General features: G+C 37.3%; 1 protein-coding gene and 1 long non-coding RNA gene across 3 annotated transcripts in view; one reads left to right on the top strand and one right to left on the bottom strand.

The window, feature by feature from the left end:
* The window catches only part of LOC108369394 (epidermal growth factor receptor kinase substrate 8), a 503,749-nt gene that overhangs the window by 145,297 nt on the left and 340,115 nt on the right, over positions 1-18,337 (bottom strand). For both annotated transcript variants that reach the window (XM_017624498.1, XM_017624504.1), the window contains exon 5: positions 16,562-16,792. In XM_017624498.1, coding sequence (XP_017479987.1) covers positions 16,562-16,792 — 231 coding nt within the window. The remainder of the gene's footprint in view (positions 1-16,561; positions 16,793-18,337) is intronic.
* LOC108369442 (uncharacterized) lies at positions 3,826-4,559 on the top strand. The gene is made up of 3 exons (XR_001848511.1): positions 3,826-3,884; positions 4,053-4,180; positions 4,241-4,559. It is a non-coding gene; the product is annotated as an uncharacterized LOC108369442 (long non-coding RNA).

Here is an 18,337-nt window from a genome sequence, read left to right as displayed (position 1 = left end):
GGAGATACTTCGTCTTGTCCTCGTTTACCACCAGACCCATGCGCTTTGCTTCCCTATCCAACTTGGAAAAGGCAGAACAGTCTTCGCGGTTTTTGTTACTGATAATGTCGATGTCATCGGCATAAGCCAGAAATTGCACGCTCTTGTAGTAAATTGTTCCTCAGCGGTTCAGTTCTGCAGCTCCTATTATCTTCTCCAACATCAGATTAAAGAAGTCACATGACAGGGAGTCGCCCTGTCTGAAACCCCGTTTTGTGGCGAACGGCTCGGAGAGGTCTTTTCCGATTTTGACGGAGCTGGTGGTATTGCTCATCGTCATTTTACACAGCCGTATGAGTTTTGAGGGATGCAAAATTCAGACAAAGCGGCGTATAGGAAACTCCTTTTAGTGCTGTCAAAAGCGGCTTTAAAGTCGACAAATAGGTGGTGAGTGTCGATCCTTTTCTCGCGGGTCTTTTCCAAGATTTGGCGTATTGTGAATACCTGGTCTATGGTGGATTTGCCAGGTCTAAAGCCACACTGATAAGGCCCAATCAGTTCATTGACGGTGGGCTTCAGTCTTTCACACAATACGCTCGATAAGACCTTGTAACCTATGCTTAGAAGGCTGATCCCGCGGTAGTTGGCGCGAATGGCGGGGTCACCTTTCTTGTGGATTGGGCAGAGCATACTTAAATTCCAGTCGTCGGGCATGCTTGTAGGTGCTTATAAAAGGGTATATATAAATGAGTTTGAAAAAGTGAGCGTGGCACATCCAGTACATAACAGTAGGCTATATATATATAAGTTTGCAAAAATGGGCGTGGCATATCCCATAGGCTTGGACCATTTTATCAACTATAACTTGGGAACCATAAGTCACATGAACTTGAAATTTGGTATGCAGGCATATCTACGGTAGGCGCTTTAAGTAAGGCATATATACATAACTGAGTTTGCAAAAGGAGGCGTGGCACATCCCATAGACGTGGGAAATTCGGAATAGTATGTCACGTAAAATTGAAATTTGGTACGCAGACGTATTTGTGGCAGGTGCTTATAATAGGCTATATATAAGTGAGTTTGTAAAAGGGGGAGCGGCGCGTCCCATTGACCTGGAATATTTTATCAGCTATAACTCCGGAACTATAAGTCGCTCGAACTTGAAATTTCGTACGCAGCCATTTTAATGGTAGGTTCTTACATTAGGGTATATATAAATGAGTTTGGAAAAGAAGGCGTAACACATCCAATAGGCATGGAATTTGTTATCAGCTATAAGTCCCACGAACTTGAAATTTGGTATGCAGATATATCAATGGTAGGTGCTTATATATAAATGGGTGTTAAAAGGGGGCGTGACACATCCTATAGGCGTGGAAAATTTTATCAGCTCCAATTTCAAAACCATAAGTCAAATGAAATTGAAATTTGGTACGCAAACGCATCTATGGTAGGTGCTTATATATAAATGGGTGTTAAAAGGGGGCGTGACACATCCTATAGGCGTGGAAAATTTTATCAGCTCCAATTTCAAAACCATAAGTCAAATGAAATTGAAATTTGGTACGCAAACGCATCTATGGTAGGTGCTTATATATAATATATAAATATCCCGTATCTTAATATATAAATATCCCGTGTCACTGTGTTCGTTTGCGCTAATCTGCGAAACCGCTTAACCGATTTCAATGAAATTTTGTGGGTTTGTATTGTTGGTTCGAACTTAAAAGATAGGATAGTTGTGAACCCGAGAAAAAATATTTTTTTTCATCGAAATTTTTTCTATGTTCTCGCATCGTGCTTATCTAATATATAAAAATCGAACTCTTCCTACACGAGTCGACCCATCTTTATGAAATTTTTGTGTTATATACGGTAGGTATGAGAATCAGATGTAAAGTATATTTCATACCGCTAGGTGCAGGGGGCTTGGCACCTCCCACACAAACCGAATTTTTTATACTACATATCCCGGAAAATGTTCTGGATGTGTTCATGGAAGAGTACTGGAACTTGGTATGTGCAAGATATATAAAACGCGACTGGTCATGAAACGCGACTGGAAAAGTTGGGGCTATTGGAAAAAGGGACGTGGCACCTCCCATGGCAGATTACTCGAAAATGGTATAGAGATATATGAAATCCATCCCATGCTCTTAGAGAAAATTAGGGCTATTTGAAAAGGCGACGTGGCGCCTTTCAAACGCACTGAAACTATTACGTATCTTTGTATGCATGTACAGTTTTGCTAAGTTATTTAAGACGGTAAATATGCCTTCTGATAATCACCAAACCGTAATATTAGAAGAAAATGCGTCACTAAAAATCATGAACGTGAACTCTTGGTGAAAATGTTGGACCAAAATGTTTCAATACAAAAAATTTATTTTGGGCGGGACGAAGTTCACCGGGTCTGCTAGTAAAATATATAAATTTTAGTTGAAACATTTTAGCCGTTTTTTTTTGCCAATTTAGCCGGACGGCCCAAAAAGTTCTGGTAACACTGTATACAATCCGAACGTCAACAGAAAGAGTAGAAGAGCAACAAATTCGTGAACCAACTAACAAGATCACCCAGCACGGCAACCGTGTATTTGTAATTTAATTTGAAAAAAAAAATAGTTGATGACTTTACTTTTTAATCTGTAGCCCGTTTCTGTAACTTTTCTCTACCGATTATTTCTCTACTGGAAGAGAAAATACGTCACTCTCACCTACTAATTAGCAGCAGTGTTGCCGCGCATAATTTTTAGCTGTAGCCAAATACCTTTAAAAAAAGGGCTAAAAAAGAGCTAAAAAAAAGTCGTTGTGGCTAAAAATGGTAGCTAAAATTTTTTACTTACATATACATATATAAGCATACACGTAAACATTTTCAATAAGTAATGGTATATAAAAACAATGTACTCTGGAAAAAAAAATAATATTTTATCCAACCAACGCCCTTTTTGTATAAAAGGGGAAATATACGACACCAGCTTTCTGGTTCCATCAAGTGATTGTACCATCAGGCTCGAAGAATATTACTTACCAGCATGCTGGTAAAATATTTATTTCTTTAAAAATGAGGTCGAGGAAAGATCGAAATGATTAGAGCCGAAATTTCATAATTTTCCTAGCATTTTGTTAAGCATTGTTTTTTTTTTGTAATTCACAACTGCAATATCGTGAACGTAATCTTCCACAAACACGGCTTTGACTCACATAGTGCACGAAATTTCCGTCAAATACTTTTTACTTAGAAAATTGAGCTAATTTCACCACTCACGACACCAGTGTGCTGGTACAATCACACCACAAGGGCCGTGAACTTATCTATTTTAAACTATAGTTAAATCGTTAACAGATAAGTTAACAGCCCCAACACTTTTACAGTATGTATGGATAAAACCGTTAGGAGCATACAATACATATATATATATATCAGTCTTTCTTAGTTTAAAAATTCATCTCTTACATAAATGCAAAAAAAAAAAATAAAAAATTAAGCATATACAAATTTTTCATGCCAAGTATGAATAAATTCTAAAAAGGGCTAAAAAAGGGCTAGGGGCAATTTTAAATTTATGTGGCCAAAAAAAGTATGTGGTAGCTAAATTTAGCCACCAAAGGGCTAAAACGGCAACACTGATTAGCAGTAGAGAACAGGGCGGCGAATTCATATCTCAATTCGCCTTGGTAGAGAATTGTTACAGAAACGAGCTACTGTTCTTTCATTCACACACAGGCTTCATTCCGTTTCATTCGCATGGCGGCGAAAAAATGACGTCACTGCAAAAAAATAACTTTTTCTCGCATGCCATCCTGGGTGATCTTTATTCGTTCGTTCATGCAACAAATTTTATTTAGTTGCATGCAAACATTAGACAAAGCAGGTTGATGTCGCATTGTTGTTGAAAAAAGTAGGTAGACTGAGTAAATTATGTAAAGTACGTGAATTATTTAATTTTTTTAATACCAGACTAGTCCTCAATTGGGAATTGTTTTGTTATTTATCTTTTGGTTTAATCGATATTTTGAATTGTTCTTAAATGTCAAGTTTTACTTAATTTTAAGATACAATTATTTAGGAGAGAAATTTCAATTTGTTGGCGTTAGCGAAGAAGAAGTTATCAAAGCTATGTTGGGCATTAAGTCGAATGCTGTGGGTGATGATGGAATTTCACTTAAATTTGTCAAACTTGTGCTGCCGTATATTGTAGGTATGATTACTCATATAGTAAACCACTGCTTTACAACTTCGTATTTTCCCTCTTAGTGGAAGAAGGCTGCCAGTTGCCAAAAAGAACACGGTTATGGATCCCAGCGATTATAGGCCGATAAGTATACTACCAGCGTTTTCAAAAGTATGTGAGTCCTTGATGGTAGCACAAATATCGTCATACATACATAAAAATAAATTATCTCCGCTACAATCCGGCTTCAGATCTGCAATCACGGTGCAGCGAACAAAGGTGGCGCCGTCAGTGGTACCGCTACTTTGGTTTTGCCGATTTTGACAGTTGTGGTAACTTATAAATAAACCTTTGTTTACAAATCAGCGAAAGAGAAATTTGAATTATAAGTGAAAAATCAGTTTAAATTGTGTTAATTTGCAATTTGTGAGTGATTTTTGAGTTGAAGACTGCGTAAAAACTAATACAATGAAGTGGTGTGTGTTAAATTGCGAAAGCCGTCAAGATGCAAGAAGCGTAGACGCAAGTGTAGCGCTGGGACGAATCGCTGCATCTTGTGTACATAGGGCACCGCAAAGCCTTGNGTGAGTGATTTTTGAGTTGAAGACTGCGTAAAAACTAATACAATGAAGTGGTGTGTGTTAAATTGCGAAAGCCGTCAAGATGCAAGAAGCGTAGACGCAAGTGTAGCGCTGGGACGAATCGCTGCATCTTGTGTACATAGGGCACCGCAAAGCCTTGTCCGAAATGTTTCTCTATTATTATATTAACAGCATTTTCTCACAATGATTTTGTTACTGCTCCACGCAGCCTCCATTAGCAAGTTAACTAATCAATCCCGCAGCCTTAATTGCAAAGCAGTGGAGTACACTAAAACGTTTGCTGAAGCAGCCTCAATTGCAAAGCAATGGAGTGCACTAAAATGCTCACTCTTCTCTAATAGGTTAGGTGAAAAATGCAATATTTTCGCATTAAGCTAAATTAAAACACGTTTTTCGCTGTAAAGGGAACTGCTTTGGCAATTTCAACTCGTTCTTCTTTTCGCTCTATTCTTTGTTTACTTGTGGTACACAAATGTCAACGCCCAGGACGGCGCAATCATGTGTTCTATCATTCTGGCCTAAGCATATATGCTCCACAGCCATGATGAAAATACTTGACGAAATAAGAATCCATTTTGATAACAATGACCTGACTCTCCTATGCCTATTAGATTTTAAGGCATTTTATATGGTCAATCATGACGTCCTTTGCAAGAAACTTCGTAATTTTTTTGGCTTCTCAGATGAATCCATAAAACTTGTGACAAGCTACCTCGAAGGAAGGTTATGAAAAGTGGTGGTGAAGAATGCCTGCTCTTGCTTTAAAGCAGTCTCAGCGGGTGCCCACAGGGCTCTGTATTAGGACCTCTTTTGCTCAGTCTATGCATCAATGATGTGTTCTCTGAGTATCAGTATGTAAATATGCTTACGTATGCTGACGATATCCAGGTGTACTTGTCCACTCGTATTGGTCTAGTCGAAGATTTGTGTTTTAAACTTAATAATGATTTGTCTGCAATATCGCAGTGAATTATGAAAAGTGAGTTATGAAAAGTGGTGGTGAAGAATGCCTGCTCTAGCTTTAAAGCAGTCTCAGCAGGTGTCCCACAGGGCTCTGTCTTAGGACCTCTTTTGCTCAGTCTATGCATCAATGATGTGTTCTCTGAGTATCAGTATGTAAATATGCTTACGTATGCTGACGATATCCAGGTGTACTTGTCCACTCGTATTGGTCTAGTCGAAGATTTGTGTTTTAAACTTAATAATCATTTGTCTGCAATATCGCAGTGGACTAGTAATAACTGCCTGTGTCTAAATGCCTCTAAGTCCTTTGTGTTGCCAATATGTAACAGTGTAGTATATGTTGAGGATATTCCGAAATTAGTTGTTGGTAGTAGTGCTCTTAAGTTTATAGATAATACTAAAAACTTGAGCTATGTAATAAACTGTAAACTAACGTGTTCCGATCATTTTAATAGTGTTGTGAGCAATGTTTATGCCATCTTACGAAGATTGAGAGTTACAGTTGCATTTACTCCAATGGAAACAAAACGCAAGTTGGCAAGACAACTCATTATACCCCATATAACGTATTCTGAGCCCGTATATAGTAAGTTTGATTCAATTTCCTCTCACAAAATCAATGTTTAATTTAACAATGTTACGCGCTATGTGTATGGTCTGAAGAAGTTCAGCCCCATATCTCTATGGAAAAATAAGATTTTGTGGTGCAGTATCACAAATTATATTGCTGCTAGGAACTGTATATTTATTTTTAAGCTTTTAGAATGAAAAACGCCAAAATAACATACCGAAGCTATTATAATAAGTACAACACAGCAATTTCTTCAGTGCATTTCCAGCAATACTTCACGGTACCCAGGAAACAATTTCAACCCTCAAGTTGCTTCCCTGCGCTGATTCCTGTTGAAACTTGTTTGCGGCACCTCACTGACCATTATCAAAAAAAAAATAAATAAAATATTAAAATCTATCGGTTGCTTTTTTCTAATGGTAACTTTTATTAATACAAAGAGTCTACAATTTACAAAGTTGGTCTTTTAATTCTGGTTTCAGTAATTATATTTGAAAGTTCCAAGATTAAATGATTACGTGTGATTGCTATTGTAGTCACATACAGATCTTAGGTGTTTTTCTGCCTATTTCTACCTCCTGTCATCTATTTTATAACACCGTGCACCGATATACATACTTACAAAATTATGGCCAAATATCGTAAAACTGCGTTTTTAGTTTTTCACTCTGACGTCAGATTTTTTTTCAAAGGACTTTGAAATTTTAAAGATATGATAAATTCAAAAAGGTATTTAAAAAATTCAGTGCAATGTAGAATAAGAATGTAGGTACCAAATGAGAGAGAACGCAGTTTTACTATAATTTACCCAAATTTTCGCGAATATATTCATCTTTTTGTGTGTAAAATTTACTGTCACACGTTGAAATTAGCCCGGGAAATCAATATGAACAGCTTCCATAGCTTTATCGCTAGGAGTAACACTAATGGCGTTTTCTTTTCTACTGCGCCTTCTCAGTGCCCTCTACGTACAAATACTAAAGAGAGGACAATGAAAAGGCTACATGTTTTGTAGAAAAGAAAACGCAATTATATTAAAATCTTTGTAGCTACTTTCCAATAAATGTATTTTTTCATAATAATTCGCGTGAGGACTAAATATCGTAGAATTTAGCACACAGGAACGCTTGTCCCTACACCAGCAACAACAGCGACTACAGCAGCGTCATCAACATGACTAAAGTTCTGAACACATTGAAAACGACGAGCTACCGACCACAGCTTCCAATTTGTCATCTTTATTATCTAAGCGCTTTGTCGATGGCGACATGATTTCTTTGAACGCGGCAGCGACATCATGAATTTGTATGAGTTTGACATAAAAGAAGAGGAAGAACCTTATCTGTCGCCAGAGAAATAGAAATAGATCTAATCTGGCCACAACCACAGCCGTCGCGTAGCCCGGTCGTCGCCAATATAATTATCTACATAAGAGTACGTGTTAAAATAATTTGACAGCTGTGGTTTGTAGCTCGTCGTTTTCATTGTGTTCGGGCTATAACTAACACAAGAAACCATATCAACAGCGTTGCCAAAAGAGTATTTTTTTGGTTTTGCGGGAATTGTGAACAAAAAAGGGATGGCGGGAATAATGATCGTGAAAACGGAGAAAATCATATACGCCGTACTCATGAATATTATAAAAATACTATTAGGCTGAAATAGTGTGCGACACATTCCTGGAAAAGCTGTATGGAATTTAAAGTTTAGTTACACGTAGAATCTCGTCATTATTTTTTTAAGGACAATCTTCCACAATATTTGTAGTAGCACTAAATTATTGTTCCGGTTCAGTTTTACTAAGCGAAATGTTAAGCGAATATAACTCAGCGGCATCGCTTCGTCGGACGAAATTTACTCAGCGAACTAGTTCTGTTTATACTTTAATAGTTTTTTCAGGAGCTCTCCAGTTTCTCTTTAAAACCAGGAAAAGCATGTTATTTCTTAGAACTCCGCACCCCACGGAAATGACGTCAATCACTACATCGTGAGGCAGAAAGAAAGTTAGTCGACGCTGCTATGCCGTAGCCATTCAGGGGTCCTTAAAGCTCTGTTATGCATACTTGGCAGTGCATGCACTGCTGTACCATTTTTACGTAGAAATGAAAAACCAACAGACTTCTACGTATGTAATGCTGTGCGTTGGGTAACCGTTTACACGCGAAACTCATTTAACAGATTCCTTATGTGACAAGTCTCAAGCAATGCCAAGTATGCATAACAGAGCCTTTAGCCCCTTCACCGCCTCTGCTATTGCGTCACATGCTGCCAACCATGTAGCAGCCTCCACGAGTGACTCAGGCATGAAACTCTCGCCAGATATGTATGTTACGAAGTTTGCATCTGTCGCTGTCAAACAGTGTGACCGCGGGCTTATGAAAAATTGTAGCATTTAAGTATCAAAACATATGGAATAAAACCAATAATTTTTATGAAAAACCATTTTCCAAAGCAGTCTGGTAAACTATGTATGTTTATCAACAGCTGATTCGAAGCGTTTTTCCTATAAAAAAAAAAAAATAAATAAATTGTAACCAAAGATTGAAGGAATCTTATTTACTTAAACACGTTATGCCTTTTGGCAGCGGGCGGATTCAAAATTGGATGACTATCGTACAGCTGATTGCAATTTACCAACTAACAGAAAAATTGTCAAGCTTCCACCACGATAATTCGGTAACCGGTAAACCGATACTAAAATAATTTTACACAAACAAAATACAAATTTACCGCAACACTCCCCAGGCAAACACCGATCGCCTACCAACTGTCATTTTGACGAGGAATATGATTGGAAGTTTTAGTGTGTGGGCACTTTGATGTCTTGATATGTATAAGCATTTGCCGCATGACGCAGCGCCGTTGATCTTCCATATAATCTGAAGCTATGACCACAGTTGGCGTGAGCTTTTTCTTAAACTGCTTCTTCTTCGGGTCGTTTGATAACGCCTCAGGCCAGAAAAGAGCGTTTTGGAATGGTGTTGCAAGTTCAGCCTTCTTTATTTCTGTATTTTCCATATCTTTAGCAGTTGGGCTATCTAGAGCCAATTGTTAAGTGGCACTAGACTATCAATCAACCTGTTATTTTCCTTCTGATAAGTAGTTGCTGTATTGTCTGTTATAGCATTATTTTGTATTGCTTTAAAGATGAATTTACTGCTTGATGTACATAGGATTGCGTGTCCATTATGTTACGTACATAGGCTGCAGTAAGTGCGTTGAATTTGGAAGAAGCGCAATTAAAATAATGCCGTGTTCCTTATAAAATTCGCTGAGAGGTAGAGATATATGTGATACGTGCCCATCCAAAAATAAAACCACTGGAAGTTGTGCGTTCATTCTCAGCAGGAAAGGATGAAACACATTTGCGATATATTCAAAAAACGTTTCGCTGGTCTTCCAGCTTGAGTCAAGTTTACCAATGGCCCAGTTCTTAGGGTATTTCGCAAGAATATTTTGAGGAAAGCGCTTATAAGGGAAAATAGCGAACGTAGGCATTATTTTTCCATCAGAAGATGCGCCTACAGATATTTGTCATCATTTCCTGACCTGAAGTAGACGTACTTAGCACCGCGTTTGGTCAACAATGCATGCCCTTTGGAGCACAGAAAAAATGCGGACTCATCACTCATTACTTTCAGACAGTTGTTGTCCTTCATATAAGTACTTACTCTCTCAAACCAAGCCCTTATGGAAGAATCCGTGTCCAAAGCTTGAAAAACTGTTAAGCTTTGAGATATTCGTTGACTCAAAGAAGGATTTATTTGTAAAAAACCGTAGAACCATTTTCGTCCTTGTAAAAGAGTTTGGGCGATTCAGCTCTTTAACTAAAGTTGCCACGAAGCTTGTAAGTTGGTCTCTAGTTATTGGAAAGCCCATCTCCGCCAAATGATGAATCCATTTAACAATATTATTTTCTTCTATCGGCAGAACTAGAAGGGGTCCTGAGGACGACTTTTTCGTATATTTATTGTTAATCTTGTCAATAATGTCCGTCTAGGAATTTTGTATATTTTTAATGCTCTGTAACATTACATATTACCCTTTTGTACAGCCTCAATGGCTAATTGTAAGCAAGTTTGTGAATATTTCGGCATGTTATAAAATAACATTTACATTTGACATCATTTCCAGACCTGAAGAAGACGTGCTTAGCACCGCGTTTGGTCAACAATCATGCCCTTTGGGGCACAGACAAAATGCGGACTCATCACTCATTACTTCCAGACAGTTGCTGTCCTTCATATAACTATTTTCTCTCTCAAACCAAGCCCTTATGGAAGATTCCGTGTCCAAAGCTTGAAAAACTGTTAAGCATTGAGACATTCGTTGACTCAGAGAAGGATTTCCTTGTAAAAAACCATTGAACCATTTTCGTCCTGGAATACCATTTGTAAAAGAGTTTGGGCGATTCAGCTCTTTAACTAAATTTGCCACGAAGCTTGTAAGTTGGTCTCTAGTTATTGGAAAGCCCATCTCCGCCAAAATTAGAAGGGGTCCTGAGGACGACTTTTTCGTATATTTATTGTTAATCTTGTCCAATAATGTCCGTCTGGGAATTTTGTATACTTTTAATGCTCTGTAACATTACATATTACCCTTTTGTACAGCCTCAATGGCTAATTGTAAGCAAGTTTGTGAATATTTCGGCATGTTATAAAATAAATTGCGCCGTGTTATACTTTGATGTTACTATATGGGATGCCTGTTAAAATAAATAAAGACAAAACTACCTATAAATATTTCCTAATTACGGCCTAAGCAACGGAATTAGGAACATAGCCAAAATTCTTGAGCCTATTTCCGTTCCATAAAATTTCTCTTCATCAATTACAAAAATATTTTTTTTTAATAAATATATTTATGTAATATTTTATGTGCCGATGATGCTTTTCTATATACAAACTATGTATAACTATACACAATTTCAAACATTTAAACAACATACTTTTTGTACATTTTTCCTTATTTTAAACTAAATTACCGAAATTTACGGCTCTGGAAACAGTCAAGTTATGCAACAAGTGTGGCACGGATATAGGCCATAAGAATAACTATATGTGAAATTTAGTATTTATTGGAATTTTTAAATCTTTATAAATTATATCTCGTATACCCAAAAAACAATCAAACAGAAAGTTCCAAATGTTCCTAATTCCGTGCTTAGCACGCAAATAGGTACACCTTAGAAAAGTATTGCACCTATTTCCGTGCTATTATTAATTTAAGGTTTTCAATGACTTTTTTATTATACACTGGTTTTTATAGATAAATTTATACAAAAAATACTTAAAATTTCCATTATCGGAAGACAAATATATATATATACTTGTCAATTCAAGATTAGACCCTTACGAATTTTTCACCACGCTCTTAGCAATTTTGCGAACACTATTCACTGACACATGGGTTTAACTAACATTTTGTAGTTGACTGATACTCAGTTGCAAGTTTTAATTATAATAATGATACTTGGAGGCTGCGAGGTACGATATTTGGAAACTTGGACGATGGTAATCAGTTTAATAACTTGTTTATTCAAAAATGCTTGAACATTTTCTTATTTCTCTATTTTGAAAATTGTTGGCCAAATTAGCACGGAATTAGGTACTAGCACGGAAATGGGTACACTTACCTTAGTGGATCATTAGGAACCACACCTATAGTGGCGCTTAACGTCATGTTGAACACGACGCCTGAGGATATTGCAGACAGAATTTTAGCAGCACGAACTACTATTAGGCTAAAGAAACCCGGGTGGTAACACTCTGGAGTTATGGCGGTTTTTTACTTCGCCCTGAACACATAGGTTACAGTGCCTCCGAAATTCCTCCCAAAAGCTCCTTCTCTACCTATATTCCCTCAAGAGGGGGCTGGGTAGGGCGGGGTTACTAAGGTTTCCGGACTTCTGCAGTGTCTTTCAGGTAGAAATAGCTGCCTAAAGGGTGTGATGGTGCGTTAGAAATCGGTAAAGGAATATCTAACTTCTAACTTTGGGTGCCGGGTCACAGTGACATCGCGCAAAACTGCGTGGCTGATGACCTGGCGTTGGAACGGCACCCTTAAAACGTTATCCCCAGATAAGGAGCAACTAGGGACGCCTCTGTCCTCCTGCGCTCGGCGAGCGCTAGACTAACACGCATACTTCGTACTCGCGATAATGAAATTGTATATTTTACTAAATACCTAATAAAATGGACAAAAGAGAGCGATGCTCCTTTTGTGACATAAAAGAGCAAAAAAAGACGTTTCTCCGCTGCAGCAAATGTTTTTATACGCACATTAAAACAATTTTTGCAGCGTAAGTAACGAGTGACCAATCTTTGCCCTTTTAAGGTCCCGAATACAATGTTACCTCTCAAGAGCTAGTGATGGGGGTTCTGACAAGCCATTGTCCGATTGATATTCACTCGGTAAGGTAACTAGGGATTTCAACTGATCCCTTTAATATTAGCTGTCAAGAGGAAGATGAAGTGGAATCATCTCCACGCTCTCTTTTATACTGTCCCATATTCGCGAGGCTAAGATGGAAGCATTTTGGCTCGCTCTTCTGAACTAACACTGAGCTCTCAGGGATCAAAATTAGCCGCATTCTAAATTTGGTAATCGGCACGCAGCGTTAACCTAACCAAACCTATCCTGCACCTTTGAGCTATGAAATAGCAACGGAATTTTTACCGAGTGAGGACGCAGGAGAGATAAATTGAAGAGAACCAAACTCTTTTGCATTAGGGGTATTCTCTGAGTCTTGCAAAGCCCTTGCACGGTGCACGGATTGCACGGTTTGCGAAGCTGTCCCATACGAAAACCGGTTTTTATCGTGCAATCCGTGCAATCTGTGCACCATGCAAGGGCTTTGCAAGACTCAGAGAATACCCCTATTGTGAACTGGAAGAAAACTAAAATTCTTTGCTTGAACGAGTCATGTTTACATGGTGTATGGCGAAATAGGAAAAGTAGGTATGAAGAATGTTTAAGAAGCCGCTTGTGTGGTGTATTTCGATCAGAGCTGGGTAAATGCAATTACATTACAATTACAATTACATTCCTCAGTAATTGTAATTAGGATTCAATTCCTTTAGTTCACAGCAAAGGAATCGATTACTTTTTCAATTCCTTGAAGTAATTTCAAATGGAATTGTTTTTTTCTTTAATTCCATTATAAGGAATTTCATATTGTAATTGGAATAAATTAAGTGCTAGTAATGTAATTTCTTTTATTTCAATTCCATTGAAAGGAATTGAAAATGTAATTTTTTTTCCAATTCCTTTGAAAGGAATTGAAAATGTAATTGATTTTTTTTCCCATCCCTTTCCTCAAAGTAATTTAAAAAGTAATCGAAAAATTTATAAAAAAAATCTTTTTCACTGTTGAATTGCAATAGCTTTGTTAAATTTCTTGGTTGCTAACCAGTGTACGAAAATAAACTATATTGTACGTTACTATTTCGTTTCGTTTACTACTTTAACAGTTCGGTACAATACGAAAACAAAACGGCTGAGTTCACTTTGGCGATAGTACACTACAGTAGTTAGTAGGTACATACGAAACAACAAACGAAATGAATCGTGCAGAAAAAAATATATGTATGTATGTACATATATGCAATAACTAAATACAAAACGAATGGCTGCAATGAATAAAAAAATAAAAATGTTTTTAATCGAATTGGATATGAAAATTTACAGAAAAAAATATTTTTCACGTAATTGAAACGTTTGCATACATATAAAACGTACCATATGGTACAATTGTCACAAACGAAATGCAAACGTTTCTCGTTGGGGAAAATGACAGTGAATCTTACAATTTGTTTCTGACTATGTACAAAACTGTACAAAACCACAAATGATATGATGATCGATGAGCAAATGGGAATTGTTTTGTACAGTTTATTTTCGTACCCTGTTGCTAACTGCCTTGAATAAACAACTTAAACCTAAGTAGTATTACTAATTGGACTTTACGAAAACTGAATAGCTTAAACTGTAGCTGTTCAGTTTATAGGGTAACGGTTAAATTTTCCAGATCCTACCGCGAAAGCGCTTCGCGGCAGCTGAGACCCATAAATGTTGCTGCCTAAGGTACTGCTGTTCTCTTGGACTAATCCCTGCGTATATATAAAAATGCACGAGTTAATTGTGTATATTATGGTACCCTTAATTCTACCCAAAATGGCGTGCCTTCTGGGGCCTTTGAAGTACTCTTACTGGTATCCTGCGTTACAAATGAGGATAGAGTCCGCTTGAATTACGAGCCCTGTGGGACTGGAGATCCTACCTCCTAAGAGTTTTATAAACAGATTTCATTGCTATGGCTAAATTTTGATGATAACACTGTAACGACGCTAAAATTACACAAAAAACGCCGAGAGACGTAAAATTAATTTTAAGTAGTATGTTACGGATCTGTATACTGTTTTTTTTTAGATAAGGTCATTTAGTCAAGTTATTTTCATTTTAAGTTTTCATTGCGAATGAAAAAAATTCAAACTTTAACATGGTCATGTACGGTATGGCGTATGGGTAACATTATTTCCTGCTAGTATTTCATACAAAAAATTATTGCACTTTCACTTAACCCTTGCAAACTTGTTTATTTATCCATCGATTTTCATCGGTAGTAGTGTTTTAAGCCGCAAAGCAAGCAGATATTGGCTAGTCTATACTAATATGTATTTTGAAAGGCGTTTTTTTCTGTTCGCAAAGCTCGAGAAAGGCCGTACCGATTTTTTTGAAATTTTGGAATCTACTACAGACTTTCCAAGGATGGTTATAGGCTAAAAAAAGTTTCGATATAGAAAGGGGGCGTGGCACCTCCCATACAAACCGAATTTTTCAAACTACATATATTTGTGGTAGAGGACTAGAACTGGGTATGGTGATACATACATAAATATATAAGACCAATTCCATACTCATGGAGAAAAATTTGCATGGTTGGAGAATGGGGGTGGCACCTCCCATATAAACCGAACTTTTCATAGTGCATATTTCTGGAAGTGTTCATGGTAGACTGTAAGCCTTTTTAAAACTCTTTAGTTTGACACCCACATGTCAACATTTCATTTACTTTATCAATTTCACTGAGTTACAATTTCCAAATAGCTGGCAGCCCCCCTCAAAAATATTTCCAACAGTTATCTTTCTTAAACCTCTTTAATTTGATACCCATATTGTAATATTTTATTTATTTTATCAATGTAATTTAGTTAAATTTTCAAACAGATGGCAACCCTCCTCAAACATATTTTCGGCAGTAAGCCTTCTTAAAACTCTTTAGTTTGACACCCACATGGCAATATTTCATTTTTTTTAACAATTTGACTTAGTTTAAATTTTCAAATAGGTGGCAACCCTCGTCAAAAATGCTTCCAGCGGTTATCTTTCTTAAACTTCTTTAACTTGATACCCATATTGTAATAATTCATTAATTTTATCAATATAATTGGGTTTAAAAATTTTAAAATAGGTGGCAACCCTCCAAATTTTTGCGATATCATTGGTTCTGGTATTATACCGAATAATAAAAAAAAAATTATTCAAATCGGTTCAGCCGTTCTCGGGTTTTGATGACCGTGACATACGAACACAACATTTTTATATATATAGATATACATAGAAGATGTCCAATGTGTGCTTTCGATTTTAATCATTGACCACAACAAAAATTCCACATTGTACATTCGTGAATGAACTTTCAGTTTCTCGATTACTTTTACAATTCCTTTGAGTAATTGAAAAAACTAAAGTACTCTTGCAATTCCAGGTAATGGAATTGAAAAAAAATCAATTACATTTTTAATTCCTTTTAAAGGAATTGGAAAACAAATTATATTACTAGCACGTAATTTATTCCAATTACAATATGAAATTCCTTGTAATGGAATTAAAGAAAAAACCAATTACATTTGAAATTACTTCAAGGAATTGAAAAAGTAATCGATTCCTTTGCTGTGGACTGAAGAAATTGATTCCTAATTACAATTCCTTGTAATCTGTAATTGGGAGTAGTTTAATTCCTAAAGGAATCATTACGACCCAGCTCTGATTTCGATCTTTATAAAACTTCGGAAAGCTTTTTCTTCAAAAATTTGCAGAGCGATTTACAATTCCTCAAAAAATAATCAAGCGCACCCGAAATTCCTCACGTTTTGAGGAATTACTCATTAAGTGGTCACACTGATACATACATACCTATTATTTATGTGCATACATACTTATTTACATACATAAGTACAAAGAAATATTTTTATATTTTTATTTACCTGCCAAACTTCCGGCAGCAGCCATATTGCGTCTTAGGGTACCACTTGGCGTTAGTGGCTCGCTCTCGGTTGAAGGCGGCATTGGTGGAGGTACAGGCACGTTTGGCATGCTATATGATCGAGGCATTGACTTCGCCATCTTTGTTGATGCTGCCGTCTCACGTTCTGTGGCTTCCACAAACGGCACAATTGTGTTGCGTGACAAATTGTTCTGATTTATATTGGTCGCTTCTGCAAGAGGGTTTAAATAGAGTTATAGCAGCAGCCCTTTTCGAAAATATAGATTTTTTTTAATGAAATTGTACATATGGGCTTATCCTGAAAATAGTCAACCAAAAGCAAAACAAGTACGGACAGTGTTGTCTTCGGCTATGCCGAAGGCTTCCTACCATTCATAAACATCATAAAATTTAACTTCAGTCTATTACTGTATGTTGCAGGCTAACCTAATATTCACGCATTCCGCCAATTTATTGTCAAAAATTTCTCATGCACATGCATGTATGGAAACAACCGAAATTGAACGGCGTGCGTATAAAGTTAACTCAATTTCAAATTTTTGTTCTGCGTGACATTTTGATTTGACGTTGCGCACGCAAGCCAATTTCGGGTGATGCAAAAAAAAACAAATTCGACGGCATGCGCACCAAAACGCAAGCCGCGAATATATGGTTAGCCTGTTCAGCAGTTGATTGGCAGATACATATTATACATTGATGTTTACTGTAATATTTTTATTAATGACTAGCAGACCCGGTGTACTTCGTCCCACCTAAAATTAATTTTTTTATTGAAACTCTTTCCAACATTTTCACCAATAATACACGATTTTCATTGCCACAGTCCTCTGCTAAGGTTATGGTTTAGTGGGCATTTGCTTATTTAAATAACCTAACGTAGGTGCTATGCCTGTGAACAAGTTCTTGAAATTTTCCAATTGTGCAGAATTTAACAGCATGGTTAATCTTCTTCTTCTTATTTGGTGCTGTACCCGCCTAAGCGATCTTGGCCCAGTTCAACAACTGACGTCAATTGGAAATGCCAAGTGAAGCCAAGTCCTTCTCCACTTGGTCTTTCCAACGCATTGGAGACCTCCCACTTCCTCTGCTACCACCAGCGGGTTCCGAGTTGCATACTTTCAGAGCTGGAACGTCGGAGTCCTTTCGAACGACATGGCCAAGCCAGCGGAGCCGCTGTATTTTAATTCGCTGCATTATGGCCATGTCGTTGTAAAGCTCATACAGCTCATCATTCCATCGTCTGCGGTACTCACCGTCGCCAACGCGTAAACGCCGGTATATCTTCCGCAAAATCTTTCTCACGAATATTCCAAGAGCCGCCTCATCGGATGCTGTCATTGTCCACGCTTCGGCGCCATATGCCAACACGGGCATGATAAGTGACTTTTAGAGTGGGGTTTTCATACGTCGAGAGAGGACTTTAGTCCTGTAGTGCGATTCACTAACTTTTAACAATGAGTTGTAAGCTAACAATTTTTGTTGTTTGCAGTAACGATTGTGCGATTCACTAACTGTGCTGCCGCTATTCGGCACCAATCCGTTGCATATGCCAAGGCGCTCGTGTCAGCACAAAGTCCACGAGCTCTTTATATGGAAGATAATGCGCAACACCCTCCACAAAAAAACATCTAAGAAAACAACGGTAACATTTAGCGACTTGAAACTTGCACTTTATTAGTGGGCTACAAAATTGCATAACAGAAAATTGTAGAAAGATTCTGTAAAAAATTCGGAATTTTGGTTAAATTTTTTTTTT

Source organism: Rhagoletis zephyria, unplaced genomic scaffold, assembly GCF_001687245.7.
Source record: "Rhagoletis zephyria isolate East Lansing unplaced genomic scaffold, Rhagoletis_zephyria_1.1 Rzeph_scaffold_00058, whole genome shotgun sequence".
Taxonomy (NCBI): Eukaryota; Metazoa; Arthropoda; class Insecta; order Diptera; family Tephritidae; genus Rhagoletis; species Rhagoletis zephyria.
The sequence above is the reverse complement of the archived record's forward strand: the minus strand, read 5'-3'. Positions and strand labels throughout refer to the sequence as shown.